The 20,085-nt window shown below is 48.8% G+C and overlaps 1 protein-coding gene across 2 annotated transcripts; it reads left to right on the forward strand.

Moving 5' to 3' along the window:
- Positions 1–4,445: 4,445 nt before the first annotated feature.
- Positions 4,446–19,618, forward strand: ENDOU (endonuclease, poly(U) specific). 2 transcript variants are annotated; one of them, XM_033222310.1, is made up of 10 exons: positions 4,446–4,648; positions 9,139–9,261; positions 10,818–10,883; positions 11,355–11,492; positions 12,267–12,438; positions 12,830–13,029; positions 15,988–16,101; positions 16,736–16,842; positions 17,576–17,718; positions 18,433–19,618. In XM_033222310.1, the coding sequence occupies exons 1-10, from the start codon at positions 4,594–4,596 to the stop codon at positions 18,551–18,553; spliced, it is 1,239 nt and encodes a 412-aa protein (XP_033078201.1). In that variant the 5' UTR covers positions 4,446–4,593; the 3' UTR covers positions 18,554–19,618. The 2 variants fall into 2 exon arrangements, with proteins under 2 accessions (XP_033078201.1, XP_033078202.1); XM_033222311.1 differs by lacking the exon at positions 10,818–10,883 and having other exon boundaries at positions 4,468–4,648.
- The last annotated feature ends 467 nt before the right edge of the window (positions 19,619–20,085 follow it).

The following is a 20,085-nucleotide window of genomic DNA, read 5'->3' on the forward strand; positions in this document are numbered from 1 at the left end:
AAAAAAAAAATAAATAAATAAATAAATAAATAAACCCAGTGTATTTGTTATGAAAACGCAACTTTGAGATGAGTCTCTAGACCCCACGGTCCCCCTTTGGATAAACTCTGGAGCTTCACAGCTGCTGGAGATCCATTTGCTGTCCTCTGCTTTGCTAACCATCTTCACTGAGTCTTTAATAACAAGTGGGGCTGGAAGGCTGACCAGTGTCCTGATTCATTTTCGTATTGAGTCATTGCAGGTCCCAGGCACAGGCTGATAATTATCTAACTGTTAGATTCTAACACACACTGGATGGCAATACAAAGGATCCATGAGGCAGGGTCCCCTTCTCAAAGAACTTCAGAGGAAAAGTTAAATGGCAGTGCAGGGGTTAACTGATACCATGTTGGCAGCAACTGATGGTCAGAGATGACTGTGCTGTGTCAAAGGCACACAGAACAAATATGCACAACCGAGTTCATAGGCAGGAGAGATCCTGTGGGCTGGAGAGAGGAGGTCAGGCTTTGTGGAAGAGTGAATTTGCCCTGGGGCTGGAGGGTGAGTAGGAGCTGGACAGCTGAGCAGGGAGGGTGGGAGAGGGTGTTCCAGGCTGAGGACCAGCATGGGGTGTGGCTGGCAGAACTAGAAGCGCAGCATGGGACTATGTGATGAGTGGGCCTAGTTGGGAGGTCTGACGGATATGCCCAGCCCAGGCAGTGAGTGTGATGCTGATGTTAGGGCTGCCCACAGACTTAAACAAAAGCCTGGGAATACAAACGTGGTATGCACCATGCTAACCAATGTGGGAAAGAAATCACACATGGAGCTGCTTCTAAGACACATTCAATAAGATCAGACATGGGTGACCATCCTGTGCTTCTATCCTGTGGGCCAGGGCAGCACTCCCAGGGAGAACCAGCATCTTCAGGTGCCAGGGTCCTTTTGGGAGGTGAGTCTGGGCCTCACCTGTGATGAGCCAGCTGCAGGGTCCTTCTGCACTCAGGTCCTCTGCTGAAATGATGTGACCTTAGTTTTGTAGGAGGACGAGGATGGTAGAATAGGCTGGCCTGGGCAGGTGTCCCTTTTAGTAGTGCTCTGGGCAGTTTCTCTCATGGCCTGTTGATCCTGACAGATCCCAGAATACCTGTGGTAGCCCCGAGATGAATGAGGCCTACTTCAAACAATGGCCTAATGCTGAGGCTTATCTGGCCTCTGTCCTACCAGAAACCAATCAGTTCCAGGAAGAGTTTTCCAGTCCGGCCTGAACCCTGCCAGTCCAATAACAGCATAGCCCCTGGCATATGGTGAGCACTCGATAAATATTTAGCTGATGGAATTCCCACTCTCTACATCTCTGACATCTCTGACAGCTGAGTGCCTCCCAAATCCTTGCCCAAGCAGCCTCACCCTCTTCCTCACTCTCCAAACCTTCACAGAGGCCACAACTGCACCATCTCTGTTGCTATTCTCATAGTTGAGACACCATCCACCATGCTTCTCCCTCCACTCTGTCCCTACCCCAGCTCTCCAGGACCCAGCCTACTGCGATTCCCAACTTGCTGGCTGGTCCCACTGTGGCTTCTTGGGAAGTTTGCAAGGACAGAAAGCCCATGTGAGTACCTAATGGCATGGGGTACTCAGAAAGAGGAGCAGCAGACTTCTTGGTCCAGGACAGGCTAGCAGGGAAGAGAAAGCTGTCTGAAATCTATCTTAATGTATCTCTGTGTGTGTGTGTGTGTGTATACACATATATGGACATCTAAGTTTATGAGGCATCTTTGCATGAATATGTATTGATATATTTTCATTTATTGACTTAATGGATTTTTTCTGCCTTCGTCAGCATGTCTTTGGTCATAAAATCTGGGGTTTGGGAATCTGATCTGCGAAGAGGGAGCATGAGCAGCCATGAGAAGGCATATCCCAATTCCCCACCCCTCAACCCTCAGCACCAGAGGCATTGAAGGAGAGGCAGGACAAGCACTTAGGGTTGTTTAGGGAGTTGCGATATCCTATGAGAAGTGGAACTAGATGACAATTGAAGTCCTTTAATTCCAGTGAATTTAAATCTAGACTGCTTTGTATAGTAATCAGACATGATTAAGTGGTGGTTGAAAGTGTGATGTTGTGGGGCAATGGAGCAACAGTGCTTATGAGAATGACCCCTGGTCAGATGGATCTGGGTTGAGGCACGGCTGTATAACTTAATGATTGTGTGCTTCTGGGCATGTCTCCTAGCCTTTCTGTGCCTCAGTTTCTTCATCTGTAAAATGAGGACAGCAATAATACCTATTAAGGTTGTAGTGAGAATCAATGAGATAACACATATGATAACACACGTGGCAAGTGCTCAGTGAATGTTGCTGGTGGTTGTTAAGGCTGTTGTTATTCTTGTTGAAGGATGCAGTTTTAAACACTTGGGTCCTCAGATGAACCACCTGGCTCTATGGAGTCAGCCTTAACTGTCTTCCCAGCTCCCATCCTTGCTCCTGACCTAAAATTCCACTAATGGGGGGAAGAGCTCCTACCCTGAAAACACCATCCCATAGCCAGTTCAGCTGGACACCAGGAGAACCTAGCCAGACTGCACTCCACTCTGACAGCTTTGGCTTCAGTTAGGGTCCACCTAGCTGGACACTTGGAAGGGACAGACCATTCAATCCCAAATTCTGAGGCATCATCGCTTCCCAGGCCAGCCAGTGACACACTCCTTTGTCCCCTAAACAACAGGAGTTAGAGATATGTTTATGTGGTGCCAATCCAGGGAGGATGAGGATTCTGATGGGCAGTGACTCTGAAGCCTGCTTTTAGGTTGTGTAAATGAAACTTATGCAAATGAAGCAGCCATTTCTGCTCTTACTCCCTCTAACCAGCTTCCTTCTGGGAGAGAAGGGCCAAGCTCACTGGTTAGTTGTGCTTCCGGGCCGGATGCAGTGGCTCACACCTGTAATCCCAGCACTTTGGGAGGCCAAGGTGGGCGGATCACCTGAGGTCAAGAGTTCGAGATCAGGCTGGCCAACACGGTCTCTACTAAAAATACAAAAATTAGCCAGGTGTAGTGGTGCATGCCTATAATCCCAGCTACTCGGGAGGCTGAGGCATGAGAATTGCTTGAGCCCAGGAGATGGAGGTTGCAGTGAGCCGAGATCACACTGCTGCACTCCAGCCTGGGCGACAGAGAGATTCCATCTCAAAAAAAAAAAAAAAAAAAATATAGATAGATAGATAGATAGATAGATAGATATCACTTACGGTGTGAGCCTTTGCAAAGGTTGCTTGTCCTAGGCTTGTCCTTCTCTCTACCCCTGAGTCCCTGTGTTTGGACTCCTCTCTACACAGCAACAGGTTGGGGGATTCTCTTAAACCCACCAGCAACTGTTCAACCTGGCACGTGGGCAGGAAACCTCGAGATTAAAATCTGATAACCTGGAACGGATTGTCAGATACAACCCCATCATTTCAGATGAGAAAGCTGAAGACCAGAGAGAGGAAGAAACTTCTCCTGTTAAAGCACACTGGATGAAGACGTGCTCCACTCCCAACCTCCAGAAAAAAATCACTGATAGAGTGGCCTCCACTCTTCACCAGTTTTGCCTTTGTATATGATATTTTCTTTTCTGAGAGGGTTGAGAATCCCCATGCAGTGCTCTTTCTGGCAAGGACATCATACTTTGCAGATTTTACCTTTATTATCGTGGAAAACTTGACAGTCACGGGGAGCTGTTCCTCTTCTTTTGGACTTGGAAACAAAAGAACCTCACTGGGGAGGAGTTCTTGAGGAGAGGAGTGTAAGTGGGGGTGAAGGGAGCGAAACCCTGGGCCCCCAGGGGAAGAAGAGTGGGTCTTCAGTTGCCTTTAAGAGGCCTCTTGCCCCTCCCCTGCCTCATAAGGAATCTGAAACATTTAAACCCCGGAGGCTGACTCAATAAGAGTCATTTGCATAATATTTTAGGGTGATTTAGCCATGCGCAGCTACATGTGGCTGATTTAGCTATGCTGGGCTTGGTGGTAATAAGAATAGCCCTGGCTCTGACAGACACATCCTATATGTCTCTGTCCAATGACCCCAACCCTTGCTTGGGCACTTAAACTGCTTGTCAAACTTGGACCAATCACCTTACTGTGTGCCAGTGTCATGCTAAGCACCAGGAATTTGAAGATGAATCCAACCTGTGGCCCCTTGGAGAGTCAGGTCTGAGACTTGGAAGTAGGTGTCTGTTTGGTGGGGATCACCCAGAGATCAGCCCATGGATGTCCCTAATTTGGACAAAGAACCCCCCAAACTGGACCCATCTTGGTGTGCCTGCCTGCATGACCTATTTTTTAAGCTGCAAACAGCTAGCATTACCTGTTCTCAACATCTGGCATTACCTACCTGCTTAGTCACCTTCCCTCAGGCTTCAAACAGCTGTAGGGCCCCACCTCCTATCCATCTAGGGTCCCTCCCTCCCATTTTTCTTCCTGAAAGGATCTGGAGACACCAGCTCCACAAGTCCTGGTGTCTTTAAAAGGATCAGCTTGAGGAATAAGGCTCATTTGAGAGCCGTGACATTCATCTGACTCTTGTGAAAGTACAACAGCCACTCCCTTTTTGGCCTCCAACTGGGCACCATGAGGGCCTGCATCCCTCTGGTATTGGCCGTGCTGTGCGGCCTGGCCTGGGCTGGTAAGTCACTATCTGGCGGGCATGGGATTGCTGGCAGGGCAGGATCTTGCCTAAAGAAGCAGAGAATTGGGGAACTTGGTAGAGGGCAGGGCTGTGGGACAAGGGAGGGTAAGCTCTGTCCTAAACCCGCAGAACTCTTTTGGGTTGTCCTTGTCTGAGGGTGCAGGTGTTGTTCCTGGAATGGACTGGACTATGTGGAGAGAGTTGCAGGGCTGATGGTCTGATTTCATGGAAGTCCCTTCTTGACACCTTGGAGGATCAGCCCCAAACATCCCTTAGTCCAGCCTGACTTTTGATCTCCCCAAGATTTTGTTGTCTGGGGCCACTGTATGGTATAAAGCTAGGGCTGGGTTCCATGAGGTCTAGTGGCCTGGCTGCCCTTGGTCACTCCTTCCACTGCCCGGTGACAGGTGAGGTTGTCTAGGGTGTGATCTTACTTTGTGTAGGGCCTTAGGAGGTGGGCAGGCTTAGGAGGAAACTGGAAGGATCCTTAACCAGGAGGTGGGCCACGTCCTATCTGGGCTCTACAGGGGTCAGAGGAATGGATCTCTGTTGCAGTGTTAGGGGGATCAAAGAATAGAGAAGGGACCTGGCCCACAGTTATAAGAGGTCCAGGGGATGGGACTGGCAGAGGAACAGGACCATGTTCCTGTTTAGTAACTGTGCAAAATGCTGGTGCTGATGTGTTACTTGGTAGCTAGTGGGTGGGTGGGAAGGACTGCCAAGGGAGGGGCTGAGCTGAGGAGTGTGGGGAGAATCCTCCTCTGCCCACAGGAGAAACAGTCCTTCCGCTGGGTCACTCCTGTATGGGACTGTGGAAAGGATTAAATGAGATAATGTATGAGAAGCACCTGGTGCAAAGTGAGATCTCAGTGAATTGGAAATTCGCTATGATTATGACTATAAATATTCTTGGGACAAACTTCCACTTGGGGTCATTTCCAATGGGGTTGTGGAAAGGAGACCCCTAATGGGATTTTTAAATGGAAAACCCTTGGAAGAAGAAGTTGTACCTCCCAACTGTGGATAAGATAGTGCACCTCACCAGGAACCAGCTCTGCCTGGGCCCTACTGTGGAGAGGGAGTGGGGAGCATGAGGGTGGGCCTGGGAGCCACCGGCCTCAGCCCTGTTGGTGGGGAGGAAGGTGGAACCTGGGGGGGCTTAATGTGGAGGGGTGGCCAGCAGGCTTGGCATATCCCAGCCTTAGGGAAGGAGAGCAACTCTGGACATTTGGTCCCTGGGGGGACATCCCTGAGGGCAGAGGTAGCAGTAGCTTTAGAAGTACAGGTGGAGCTCTTGCTGCTGGGTCGGAGGGCAGTATCTGCTTCATCTGTGGGATGGATGGGAAGTGAGGTCAAGTGTGTGAGGCCTCCTATGGTGGCAGGGAAGAGGCTCTGCACTTGTTGATACTATCCCAACATCTCAGAACTGAGAGGCAAGAATATGAATCACACGGGGAATCATTGACAGCCTCAGGTTCTCCTTTATGAGCTGGGTATCTGTGGAGAACCTTGGTTGATTTTTTTGGTTGTGAATGGAGGCAGGAAGCTAGTCCAAGGGGTGAGGCTTCTTGGTTGACTTGGTCTCCATGGAAACAGCATCCAGGGCCTTCTGAGAGGTACAGACATGTAGAATGTCCCAGTCATCAGAGGGACTGAGCGCCAGTGTACAGGGACACTGTGTCCACCCAGGCTTGGGACCAAGCTTTCTTGATGGCCAGTATGGATAGGGAGTGGCTGTTCTGGCATATTGAAGTCTTAGAAAGTGCAGAGAAATTGATCATTTCATAGGGAACGGAGGAAGAATCTGAACCCAAGAGAGGAAAGGCTCAAATGAAGAGAGGCAGAGAGTCAGAGAGGTGAGGCAGAGGAACAAGAGGCACAGGTTACTAGAGCAGTGATTCAGGCACCTGGCTTGGGGAGCAAGGCTTACTCAGAGTATTGGTGTCAATGGTGCAGTGTGGGGGTGCTGGAGTGAGTTAGGGTGACTAGTTACTCATGAGAGTGTCCCCAGAACGTCACAGCAAAGTGCCTGTGAGGAAAAGTTCCTCCCACCCCTGCCCTCCACTGTCAAATCCCAAGGTCACCTTGAAGCAGACCAAGTGCACAGAGAAATGTGAGAAAGTGCTGGCATGGGGCTCTTGCTGGAGACAAAGTTTTTGAGCAGAGATGAAAAAGCCCACTCAGCTTGGGCCGGCGGGGGTGCTCTCCTGCACGTCCAGCTGACTGCTTGCTTGCAACCCTTCTCAACTGGTGCCAGCTGCTGGAATGAAGTGAATTCTTTCCCTGGACTCTGCTGATTTGGCCCATTAAAAACATTGCCCTGATTTGCCTGAATTCTCTCCCTTTGGATTCTGGGTGTACTGCCAGGCTGACTGAGTAGGGAGCTGATGGGCTGAAAATTTCTCCTTAAGATCTTCGCATTCAAGCTCCAAGGGAGCATCATTTAACATTCAAGAGGAGTTCCTGTGGGCTTGAAGGAACAAGTGGCCTTAGGCCTGGTCTCTTTTAGGAACTGGAAACCTGCCTTCCTGGCCATCTTGGAGGCCTGACAATACGAAGTTGTCTGAAGACCTGGGTTAACCTTGACCCGATGCCTCTCTAATGTAAAGAATACAGACCTGTAGTGATGAAGTCAGCCAGGAAACCAGCAACACAGATGTGCTGACAACTCAGCCCAAGGGATGGCCCTGTTGAAACCCTGGGAGAATGTCAGCTAGATTAAGTGTGTCAATAGGGCCACCACACAGGGAAGACTTCTCCACCTAGTCTGAACACTTGTCACTTGGAAGACGGGCAAGAAATATTGCCACCATTTATTCACCTAACAAATACTTCTATAGTACTACTATGTGTCACTTGCTGTCCTAAGTGCTTTACACATATTAACTCATTTAATTCTTAAAAATATTCTATGAGATAGGCTCCATTATCATCCCACTTTTACAGATAAGAAAACCAAGGCACAGAAGTTTAAATAACTTGCCCAAGATCACATAGCTAGAAAGCAGTAGAACCAGAATTCCAGCCTCAAGCAGTTTGGCGCCAGAGTCTAGGTTCTTAACCTCTCTGCTATGCCATCCCTCATTAGACACAGTATCAACCCTAATCCCAGAATCCAATACTAGGGACTGGTAACTAAACCCAACCCCTAATATTTGAGCTCTAACCCACTCCAGGCTTAAATTAAGACACTATACCTCTGTTGAATCATAACCAGAACCAAGCCCTCAAACAAAACAGAGATTATTCATCTTTTCTCATCCTGAATCCTCAACCCCGAATGTTATCTTAAGTCTATTCCTGTTCCTTACCCGAATAGCAATACAAAATTGCAATACAACTAATTTAACTCAAGCCCAAATCCTAACTGTAGTTCTTAACCTAACTAACCCCAACCCTGGTCCAAATTAGGTTTCAGTTTCCTCACTGATACAAATTCTGATGCCGATGGTAACTCTGACTCTGATCTTGACATTCTCTGTAACCCACAGTATGACCTCTGAACCCAGTGTTCGTGAAATCCAAACCTCAGGAACCTCAAATCGAACAAAGACTCTTATCACCCTTAAAGCCCAGAGTGGATAGTGGGTTTCCACTTTTCCTTCAAAATGTCTTGTCTTACGTCCCTTGCGACCAAAACCTTGCTTCTGCAAACTGTTTGGCTGCAGTGGGGGATGTGGTCTGTGGTTACACAATAGAATGCTAGGCCAGAGCCCAATTCTCACCCGTACCCACCTCATTCCCCACCCTGAGCATAAATTAATCTGAATGTACTCCAAAGATGGGAAAGAACAGAAAGATGTGACACAGGGGGAAAGAGGGTACAGAGAAGACAGATGAAGGGGAGAGAAGAGCAAAGAAGCAAAGAACATAACAGGGATGGGATAAGAGCCAGGGGAAGGTCAGAAGGCAGGGGACATCCTTGGGGCAGCATCTACATGATAGGTGAAGGGGGCCTGTGGGCTACACCCAGTTCACAGACCTATTTCTTTGGCGTGCTTAAAGTTTTACATGGTTGGAAAATTTCGCACCAAAATGAAGATTTATCTTGAAAAAAAAAAAAATGGGAGGCTCTGGCAATACTGAGCCCACATCCCAACATGGCAACAATCAGCTGGAGCTGAGCATCAGCTACGAATTTCAGATGGAGCATTGCTCTCAAGTTTGTCACGGTCTCCATTTCTTCCTACTGCCTCAGACCCTGCTTCTTTACTTGTTTATGTTCTGGGCCTAACCCAAATAGGCATTTGGGTTTGTGATCCTGATCTCTTTGATGAGCCTTGAAATATTTGGTGGGTGTTGGGCGGTGGGGAGGAGGCTTATGTTGTGCACGGGAGGCTGTGGATGTACTTCTCCCTTGCAAAGAGTAATGCCCTTCCCTGCCAGGTACACTCCTGTCCTGATCTGTGAACCCTCCTGTGGGAGGCACCTTGGGGAGGAGAACAGGGTCTCCACAGAGCTGAGTTTGTGACCTTTACTGCCTATAGGAAAAATGGAATCCTGTGCATCTCGATGTAATGAGAAATTTAACCGGGACGCTGCCTGCCAGTGTGACCGCCGGTGTCTCCGGCATGGGAACTGCTGCGAAGACTACGAACATCTGTGTACTGGTAAGCCTCCTTGTGAGACAAAGGCACGTCCAGCCTGTCTAAGGGGCCATTGGCCTGGGTGTCCAGCAGGCCAGAGCAGCGTTCAGAGCTGACAGGGGCTCTAAAGGTCTGGACAGAAAGCACCGAGAGACAGAGGCAGGGTCAAGACTTTGGCCACCACTTTTCTCAGGTTTTCTAGGATGTCTCCAACTTAAAACACAGTAGATGTCATTTACCTAGAATTCTGTCTGAACTACTAGTATTAACAATATCTTGAAAGTTTAAGTACCAAATTCTAAAAAAGGGTAAAATGATAAAAATAATATTTTAGTATGTATGACATTACTAATTGTTATTCAACACTTTAAATCACAAAAATGTAAAAATGGTAGCAAACTCCCACAACTCGTGTACCACCAGGAAGACTGCATGGTGTCATCACAATGACGGACATGATTCATACCACTCTTCCTCTAGTGAAGGGACCACATGGCACAACATCTCCAAACTGTCATTTCCAGCCTACCAATTAGAACAGGATATGCACCACCTTTAACTGCATAGTTTTAAATGAATACTTGAAAAAAATAATGTATGAATAATCAAATTGTTTAGGTGCTTCCAATGTTGTCAAATCCCAGATTAACGCTCTTCTGCTTTGTGGCATCATTACCTAACGTGGCTTCAGTGAGCATGTTTTCAAAACTGGGAGTCAGAGTGCATGGATTGCCAGCACTTAGAACACAGCCTGACACATAGTAAGTGATCAGAAGATGTTTGCTGACTGAAGAATAACCTGACTGGTAGTTCTGATGGTAATAACTTTCCAGCAAACTCACTAGTAGATTCTGAATCACTTTGTCACAGTATTGTTTGTTGGGTGTGTGGAGGGGATTGGGGGGTATTATTCCACTCTGTGATGAGAGAGGAACTCAGAGTTCCCAGGAACATTTCTCCCTGCCACACCACTGCCAACCTCAAGTCCACCCTTCTCTGCCCAGAGCTGAGCTACAATCACTCAGCTTGCAGGTGAAGGGAGTGGGGCAGCAATAGGAATGTGCTTTTCTGAACATGCCCTTTCCATAGACACAGTCTTTGTGGCCATTTCCAAGTGGGGCAAAGAAAGAAGGGACATTGGAATCTCAGGAAACAGCTCTTATTCCTTGAGGCCCTGAGAATTTACCCTGAACTCTGATGAGAGGTTTTTCTAGGTACAGGATGTTCCTAAGTGAGGGCCTTGTCCTTAGGACAGCATCAAGGCTCTATCCATCTGTCAACTTTTGTTAAATCAGAGTTTTCATCACCAAAATCAGAGTTTTCAATCCAGATGTGTCACCTGGGGAAATTATTTTCCTTTTTTATAAGTTTTCTATAATGTGTCTTCCATTGGAAATATCTTCCATTTTCTGTTTTCATCCTCATTATTTGGTGCCCGTCCTTTGGACCCCAGCTCCTGGTCGGGATTTGCATCCAGTGCTCTTGCTTGTCCCCTGAGGCTGGGGGAGCAGAGAACTAGAAACCAAGCAGCAGGGGAATTCTCAGGTTATTGGTGACTTTATTTTTCTATCTACCTGCAGAGGACCACAAAGAGTCAGAGCCATTGCCACAGCCGGAGGAAGAGACAGAAGAGGCCCTCGCCGGCAGTGAGCCTGCCTCCCCAAAGGGGCCCTCAAGATAAAGCAGGAGGGACATGAGGGTGACAAGGAGGGGCGGCCATGGCAGTGGCACCAGGCACAGGCCTCAGCCAGATGAGAGAGGCTTGTTGGACTCTGGGAACCTGGGCAGGAAGAAGCCTGGGGGCGCTCAGCCAGCCTGGGGGGCCTATGGGGGGAGGGTAGCTAGGAAAGAGAGCCTGAGGCCTGGAGAGGGAAGTGGAAGAGATTTTATTTTTAGAATGGGAAGATTAGAAAAACAGCGTGCCAGAAAGCAAAGATCGGCATCAGAAAGGACTTCCTGACTGTGAAGGGTGTGCACGAATTAGCCTTGTTTGTTTTCCTTCCCTGGAGATCTTTGCTGGGCAGAGTCAAGAGAGCCAGGCTAGGGAGGGACGGCCTGCGGGCGTTCAGAGCGACCTCTAGAGGTCAGCCCGGGACACACCTCCCCTCTCTTCTCAGACTTGTACTCAGCACCCACCTCCTGCCAGGGCCGCTGCTACGAAGCCTTCGACAAGCACCACCAATGTCACTGCAATGCCCGCTGCCAAGAGTTTGGGAACTGCTGCAAGGATTTTGAGAGCCTGTGTAGTGACCACGGTTAGTCTTCTGCTCCTTTAGCTAAGCTGCAGAGACAGAAGGACTCTAGAGCAGGTTCTCAATGTGTGGTCCCTGGACCAGCAGCAACAGCAATGTCTGAGAACTTGTTAGAAACGCAAACTCGGCCGGGCGCGGTGGCTCAAGCCTGTAATCCCAGCACTTTGGGAGGCCGAGACGGGCAGATCACGAGGTCAGGAGATCGAGACCATCCTGGCTAACACAGTGAAACCCCATCTCTACTAAAAATACAAAAAACTAGCCGGGCGAGGTGGCGGGCGCCTGTAGTCCCAGCTACTCAGGAGGCTGAGGCAGGAGAATGGCATAAACCCGGGAGGCGGAGCTTGCAGTGAGCTGAGATCTGGCCACTGCACTCCAGTCCGGGCGACAGAGCGAGACTCCGCCTCAAAAAAAAAAAAAAAAAAAAAGAAACGCAAACTCTGGGGCTTCACTCTGGGCCTACTTAATCAGAAACTCTGGAGGTGGGACTCACTTTCCTGTTCTACCAGGGCCTCCAGGTGATTCTGATGCATGCCCAAATGTGAGACTCCTCCTAGGGGGAAGGGGCGGGGGGACATTCTGTGGGCAATGCCTGTGCTGATTTTACAGGTCCTTTAGGCTCTGGGCCCCTGTCTACCACTAGGGTGTCCAACTGTGGCTCCCCTCTGTCCTTGCTGGCTTCTTGAAGGTGCCCAGGAGGGGATGCACACAGACAATTTCCTGCCCGCCCCCCCTTCCCTCTGGCTCTGAGGCCACCCCTCTCCTAATTCCTCCCAGAGGGCTTCTCCCACAGCAGTGATGCCATAACCAAAGAGGAGATTCAGAGCATCTCTGAGAAGATCTACAGGGCAGACACCAACAAAGCCCAGAAGGAAGATATCATTCTCAATAGCCAAAACTGCATCTCCCCATCAGAGACCAGAGACCAAAGGGATCGCTGCCCAAAGCCGTGAGTTCCCGCAGTTCCTCTTCCTACCCCCCAAATCTCACCGCCATCTTTGCTTTTCTTGATGCCTTAGCTCTTTTATCCTCAAGTCAGGCAGGATCAAAGGGAGAGCAGAAAAAAAAATAGGTCTCCAGAGACAAAGCCATCTTGAGCGACTGTGGATATCCAGTTGGGAGGGTTTCTGTGATTGGCCAGGTTGAGGATAGAACAGCTCCTCCAAAACATGAGGTGGAAGAAAAGTGACCTGACTGTGGCTTTCAAGAGTACCCAAAGTGCCCCCTCGGCTCCTGAAGCCAGCCCTCGCCTGCCTGCCCCTGGCCTGTCTAGAAGTCTCTGGAGGGGTTGCTGCCCCGTGTTTGGGGCTCTCAATGGGGTTCCCCTCTGCCTTCCCCAGACTCTTCACTTACGTCAATGAGAAGCTGTTCTCCAAGCCCACCTACGCAGCCTTCATCAACCTCCTCAACAACTACCAGCGGGCGACAGGTCATGGAGAGCACTTCAGTGCCCAGGAGCTGGCCGAACAGGACGCCTTCCTCAGAGAGATCATGAAGACGGCAGTCATGAAGGAGCTCTACAGCTTCCTCCATCACCAGAGTGAGTGAGCACCCCCAGGCCCCAGGGTGCATGAGTCTGTCTGAAGGGAGCCAGGCGGGTGGGGGAGGAGAAGGTTAGGAGGGCAGGTGAGGAGGCGGTGGCGACTCTGTGGAGGTCAGTGTACAACTGGCAGGGATGAGGGATGAGGCCAGGGGGAAGCCAAGGAGAGGTTAGGAACCCAACCAGGAGCTGACACATCCTCTGGCTGGCTGGCTTGGAAATCACCCCACCTTTGACTTCACGTTAACTGCCTCATGCATGCCCACCCTTTGCTACAGTCTCAGGGTTCTCTGCCGGGCATGAGCCTCCCCTCACATCCCAACCCCACCCAGGGCACGTCTCAGCCACCTCTGCGATCCCGGAGTTAGCACCATGTTTCAGACAGGTAGAGTCACCGACTCTACTCCCTCCTCCTGCACTAAAGTCCAGGAATCGGGTTGGCTGAGTCCACCTTTTGGCTGGGGAAACAGCATCAGAAAATCAACAAAGGTTCAGAGAGGGAAGTCCTATCGGGAAGAGTTGTGGTTGGAAAGCCTCCAGATAGAGATACATTAGAGTCAGACCAAAAAAGATTTTGGCCGCAGGACTTCTTGGCATGGGGTTGTGTTTGTTAGTGTTCTGCAGATTCCTTTCCCAAACTCCAGGCAGCTGGGCTTTGTCTGAGGGGTGGCTCTGTCTGGGTCTTCCCTCGTTGTCCCTGAGAGTGCCTTGGCTCAGAGCTGCTGCCTCCCTTAAGAGTTGGTGACACTGTTTTTAGGTAAAGTGACAGTGACACAGGAGCGACTCTATGAAGAAGTTGCAATCCTGTGCTGCCCCCTGGCGTTCTCTTTGTAGTAAATACACAAGAGAATCTTGGAGGTCTAGACTGAGCAAGGGCTTTTCAAATGAGAGAAATGGAGGCCAGACAGGCTAGACTTATCTGAGGCCACAAACGAGTTGGAAGCACAGCTAGGGCTGGAACTCAGGGTTCCGATGCCAAGGCCAGGCTGTCCCGTTACTCACTCTCTCCTCGCCTCTCTCCTTGACCAAATCCCACTTATCCTTAAAGTTCTATAATAGATCATATCCTACCACATTTGTGAAGGCTGCACCTGCCCCAGCTCACTCTGGCTTTCGGCAGCTCTGCAGAGTTTGGAGTGTCGTCCACAATAGCCTTGGGTCAGAGAGACTTGGTTAAATCTTGGCTCTGCCACTTGCTAGTGACTTGACCCTGGGCAATTTATTTGACCTCTCTGGGGCTTCCCTTTGAAATGGGGTTTTTGAGGATGATTGCTTATAAAGCACTCAGTAGAAAGCTTGGCACTCAGTCCACGCTCAGTAAGGGTAGCTATTCAGTGTGTGAAGCCATTCTCTGTTATTTTATGTATATTTAGTCTTGTTTTCCAAATGTGTTTCAAGTCTTTGAAAGGAAGGAATATGTCTGGTATTTCTTTTGTATTCACCGTACAAAATTGTGGGCAGTGAACAGTCAATTTCTGATGGTTCCTTCATTGAATCTCCAGCCCCGAACTTTCCCAAGGGCCTTTTCAACAACTCCACTTAGCTATCTAACTGATATTCACACAGAACTTAGTGTAGAAAGAATTTTTGGTTCCCATCTCTTCCTCCACACCTGCTCCTCTCTGGGTCTTCCCCATTTCATAAATGGCAACGTAACCCATCCGGATGCTCAAGCCAAAAGCCTAGTAGTTAGATTTAATTGTTCTCTTTACCTCAAAGTTCCCTGCTCCCATCTCCTCCATCAGTAATGTAATGTCCATCACTCCCACTTCAAAATATGTCCTGGGCCTACTGCTTCTCTCTCCTCCTCTGGAGTTAATACCACTATCTAAGCCCCATCAACTTCTTACATGGACAAAGCATGAGCCTCAAAACTGGTCTCTCTCTGCTTCCACTCATACCACCCTATTGCCTTTTTAACATACACAGCCAGGGTGATCTTTTAAATGCTCCTATCATACAATTCCCCTGCTTAAAATCCTTCAGTGGCTCTGCACTACCAAGAAGCTATAGAGTTGTTAAAGAGATTGGTCTCTGGAGCTAGACTGAGTGGACTCAAGCGCTGTCTCCACCTTTCATTAACTGTGATCTTGCATGAGTTTCATATTTTGTCTATCTCAGTTTCTTCATTTCTAAGTTGGGGATAATTAGTATCAACCTTATGTGAAGATTCAATGTGAGGATTCAGTGTTAACATTGAAAGCACTTAAAATGGCACTAAATGGACAGAAAACAATTAGTAAATCTAAAATATTTTTTATTTTATTTCTATTTGCTTGAGATCTGACCTTCTTGCCATGGCTTGAAGGATCTGACCTCTGGCTGCTTCTCAAACCTCCTCTCCTACCACTCTCCCCTCCTGCTCCAGCCTCACTGACTTCTTTTGGTTCTTTGACCAGCAAACTCAAGTCTGTCTAGAGCCTTTGCTCTTGCAGTTCCCTCTACATAGAAGAATCTTCCCCCCAGTCCTTCTTTGTGTAGCCAGTTCCTTATCCTTCAGCTCTCTGATAAGTACTACTTTCTCACAGAGGCCTTTCTGTTCTTCCTTTCTAGAAGACTCCCCCCTGCCTCCTGCCCCCAATGTGCCAGCCCTTTCCCGTCATTACGGGCTACTCTGCTTCATAGCACCGATTTGAAATCATATTTCTTATTGTTTACTTGTTTATTATTTGACTCCTCCACTGGAATGTAATACAGATAGAGACTGTGTCTGGAATGTAATATAGATAGAGACTGTGTCCTCGCTATTCCCAGCTGAATCCTCAGCCTTTAGATCTAGACCTGGCACAAAATAGGCATCCCATAGATAATCATTGAATAAACAGCTGAACACATTTGTTGATTGAACCCCCATGTTTCTTGATGTGTGTAACAAGTAGCTCTTCAGGTCTCTGTTTAGCGCTCCCAGGACCTGGCCCTGCCTCCCCTCTCCAAAACCCTCTGTGTTCCTCTCTGCAGGTCGCTATGGCTCAGAACAAGAGTTCACTGATGACTTGAAGAACATGTGGTTTGGGCTCTATTCAAGAGGCAATGAAGAGGGGGACTCGAGTGGCTTTGAACATGTCTTCTCAGGTGGGAGCACTTTTCTTGGAAAGAAAGAGTCAGAGGGATGAAGAGGAATGGTTTTGCCCTGGGTATGGATTAATCAGCAGTCCAGCCAGCTAGCATGGAGGGACCTGTGCACGCTCCCCCACCCAGATGGCCAGGGGAGGGGGGTGTCTGAGGAGCCATTCTGAGAAACAGTCTTTTCTGGAGTACCTAAGGGGGAAAGAAGACCAGATGCTGGGGCTCCCCAGGGGGCACATCTAGGACAAGACATGTGTCTGGGAGCAAGTTTGCCTACCTCTGAACAGTCCTTTGCTTCCAGAGCCTGGCCAGCTGCTTCCCAAGAGGGCCATGGTCTGTTCCCCCCTGTTCTACCCCATACAACTCCCACCAAGCCTGGCTTGCTGCTGGAGTAATGGCTGAGAGAGGTCATCAGGATTACCAGAAGGAAGGATTCTCCCAAGGGCTTGAGCCAGAAGGGGTGCCTTCCTGAGGTGAGAGATAGGACTGTGAGAGACTCTGGGGGCTCAGAGCAAGGGGCCAAGCAGCTAGAAGTCAGAGACTGGAGAAGGGGGAAGCCTTGGCATGGGGTGGAGAAAGGGGACTGGAGGAGAGGGTGGGGAAGGAGCCCAGGTTATCCATCTTGGACTCTTTATTATAGGTGAGGTCAAAAAAGGCAAGGTCACTGGCTTCCATAACTGGATCCGCTTCTACCTGGAGGAGAAGGAGGGTCTGGTTGACTATTACAGTCACATCTACGATGGGCCTGTGAGTACACAACCTGGAAAAGCCTTGTCAGCGCCCAGACGTCCTGCTCTCACTCTGCATTCTAGTCAGACTTGTCTCGCAGCCTGACTCTCATGGGGCAACCCCAGGCAATTGTGACTATGATGTCCTCACCTGCTGACAGCCAGTTTAGCCAGCCAGGACACTGGAATTCCCTTCCAAACAGTGAAGGCTTAACTGCAAGGGACAGGAGGCAGGAGGCACCATATTTGGGTGGGAGCCTGGAGCCTGGGGAGGATTCTCAGAGGGAAGAACAAATATATGCAATTACGCCCTGCCTCAGTTTCCTTAGAATGTGGCTGAAAATTTCAGCCTGGCTAGTCTGAGCTAAACTTCATACACTTTGTAAGACAGAAACCTTTGCTGCCCGGTACCAGGAAATAATTTGGGGGTAGTAAACTATCCTTCTCTTCCATGTGTGAGGGCCATTGGGAACAGTGATGTCCTTGATACCCAGAGATGGATCCTATGGATAGTGATTTTGGCCTTCCTGGTAGATGTGCACTAGCAGCTCCAGGCAGAGGGTCTGGGTGGGCTCAGACAACTTAGCAAGGCAGACTGGCTCCTCTATTTAAAGAATCCAGTCTCCCTGGAAGGTTCACACAGGCCCCTAATGGACCCTCAACAAATACTGTCTGACTGTTGCCATTGGGCACCTGTTCTACTCCACTCTGTGGCACTCACCAGACCCCCTTTTCTGCCCTTCCCTCCACAGTGGGATTCTTACCCCGACGTACTGGCAATGCAGTTCAACTGGGATGGCTACTATAAGGAAGTGGGCTCCGCTTTCATCGGCAGCAGCCCTGAGTTTGAGTTTGCACTCTACTCCCTGTGCTTCATCGCCAGGCCAGGCAAAGTGTAAGGACGGGGCCAGCCAGGCCTGGGGAGCAGGCTGGGGCTGCAGGCTGTCCTCAGCCAGCACAGAGTCAAGAGACCTGGACTCTGCCACAAAGAAGCTGACAGGGCTTGGACAAATCTGTGCTTTGGGCCTCAGTTCTCTTGCTTGAACAATTAAGTTTTTGGATTGGTTCAGTGGCTGCCAAACTTCATCTTAGCAGCAAAACTATCTCCCCTCATCCCCTCACAGTGAAATCTTACATAGGACCTTAATATATGAAATAGAAATGGAGTCGTCCTGGGGCTCTCAGCCTCTTTATTTGTGCCCTGAGGCTACTGAGGGGAACCTAGAGCCCCAGAAAGTACCACTAGGAACCACGGGGCCTCATGTTCTCTAACATTCGGACACATTAAGTTCTTCCACTTCTGAAACCCTAAGCAAACATTTAATTTCTGAGGATTTCACCTCTAGAATCTGGGATTTTGTAATACTGCTCTGGGAAAGATGAGGAACAGCATTCTTTAAGAAGACAAGAAATAAGGCAAAGATTTTGAAATGGCTCCTTGCACATGGGGAGCTGGAGGCAGCTGCTGAAGAAAGCAGTGCCAGCTCTGTCTTTCAGGCTGTTTAAGCAGAACGGAGCCCTTCTGCTTAGGTTGGGCTTGATCCTTCCAGCCCAGGGAGAGGCAGGGTGAAGTGGGGAGCACCTCTGATTTCAGGATCTTTCCCCGCAGGTGCCAGTTAAGCCTGGGAGGATATCCCTTAGCCATCCGGACATATACCTGGGACAAGTCCACCTACGGGATTGGCAAGAAGTACATCGCCACAGCCTACATAGTGTCTTCCGCCTCATAGAACTTCGAGCCAGAAACGGGTATGAGGGCTCTTGCAAGACTGAAGTGCTATCTTCTCCAGACTAGAGAGAAGAGGGAGAGGACTGGGAGGGATCACCAAATCTCAAAGCAATGAGAAGCATTCCTAAATCCCAAAGTGCCCACATGGGAAAGAGATAAAATGTACAAATTAGAAAAATTGGATAAACAGTCAAACCTTTATCCTCTGGAATTTTGGCAATGTAGACTAAGAAACAGAGTCCAGGCAGAGAAGGTAGGAGCCCTCCATAGCTCTCTGCCCTGATGTGTGGGGGAACTAGGAAGAAGTCCTTTGACCTCCCCAGGCCTCATGCTTCCCTTTAATGTAAAGGAAGGGGTTTCCCCACTTTCCTCTTTTCGGGGTTGGGGAAAGGGCAAACCCTGATATTTTTACTGTGATGGTGTTTTCAATTGTTCTTAGGAAGAGCAGCTGATAGAAATTCAAGATTACTATAATGGCTGTTATTATACACAGCTCTGTAAACTACAACTCAGCCCTGTGTTGCGATCCTCAAAGAAGTAAGGCCACAGTAATCAAGCAAGGGCCTTTGGTTTTTTTTCCAGAGTTAGATCCTCTCAGAATAGAGCGGGGAGAACTCCAATGCTGAATGGAGAAGGGTAATAGGTTGGTGCAGTGAATGGGCTGAGGGTGGGGTGGCCTTCTCCAGGCCTGAGTGTTTTTGTGTCCAGCTCAGTATCTGCATCAAGAAGTTTCCCACTTGTGGATGTTTAGTGCAGCCATAGACTTGTATTTTGATCCCCAATGTTTTTCTTGAAAGAGTTCTCCTCATAGGAAGAAGATTCAGCATCAGAAAAAGAAGGAATTCACAGCTTGGTGTCATTAACATAATTATTTTAAGGCTTATCCAGCAGGCATAATTTGAATAACTCTAGGAGACCAGAGAGACTGTGGTTCCCTATTTTAACCTCAATTATGCATTTGTCCCCCAACCCCACTGAGAACTAAATGCTGTTCCACAGAGCCAGGTGTGAACTACGGTTTAGAAGGTTCAAGTTTCCAATTAAAGTCATGGAAGAAAACTTGAAATGAGTGTCTTCTTTGTATACGGCCTCCCTCCACTGTCTGTCTCCCTGCCTTTTCCCAGGAGCAGGGCTGGGAGTGATACTTTTGCTCTAGAGTCTTTTCAGAATGGCTTGAAGAATGCGGTATCTGGGTGAAGTCCCTGTTGACTCACTAAGTCTCTCTAGCCAAGAGGGGAAGAGAATTCTGTAACATGAAGAGTGGAAGGAGCATTGCATACAGATAGTGAGGTGGGGGGTAAATGGAGATTGGTGGTCCCCATCCCCAATAACCAGTTCCCTTGATCACATATACAGGAGTATAAGGACATTTCTGGATGTAGCTTCTGTGGTTGCAGAGGTTGACTACACTGGGGGAAGAGGAGATGCTAAAGAGATACAGAAAAAGACTTCTTATCTGTAAACAGATTACTCAAGTCACAATGCTAGAAAATGGTCAGATACGAAGGGATACCTCTGGCAAGTTTATAGACT

Source organism: Trachypithecus francoisi, unplaced genomic scaffold (assembly GCF_009764315.1).
Source record: "Trachypithecus francoisi isolate TF-2019V2 unplaced genomic scaffold, Tfra_2.0 Lachesis_group11, whole genome shotgun sequence".
Taxonomy (NCBI): Eukaryota; Metazoa; Chordata; class Mammalia; order Primates; family Cercopithecidae; genus Trachypithecus; species Trachypithecus francoisi.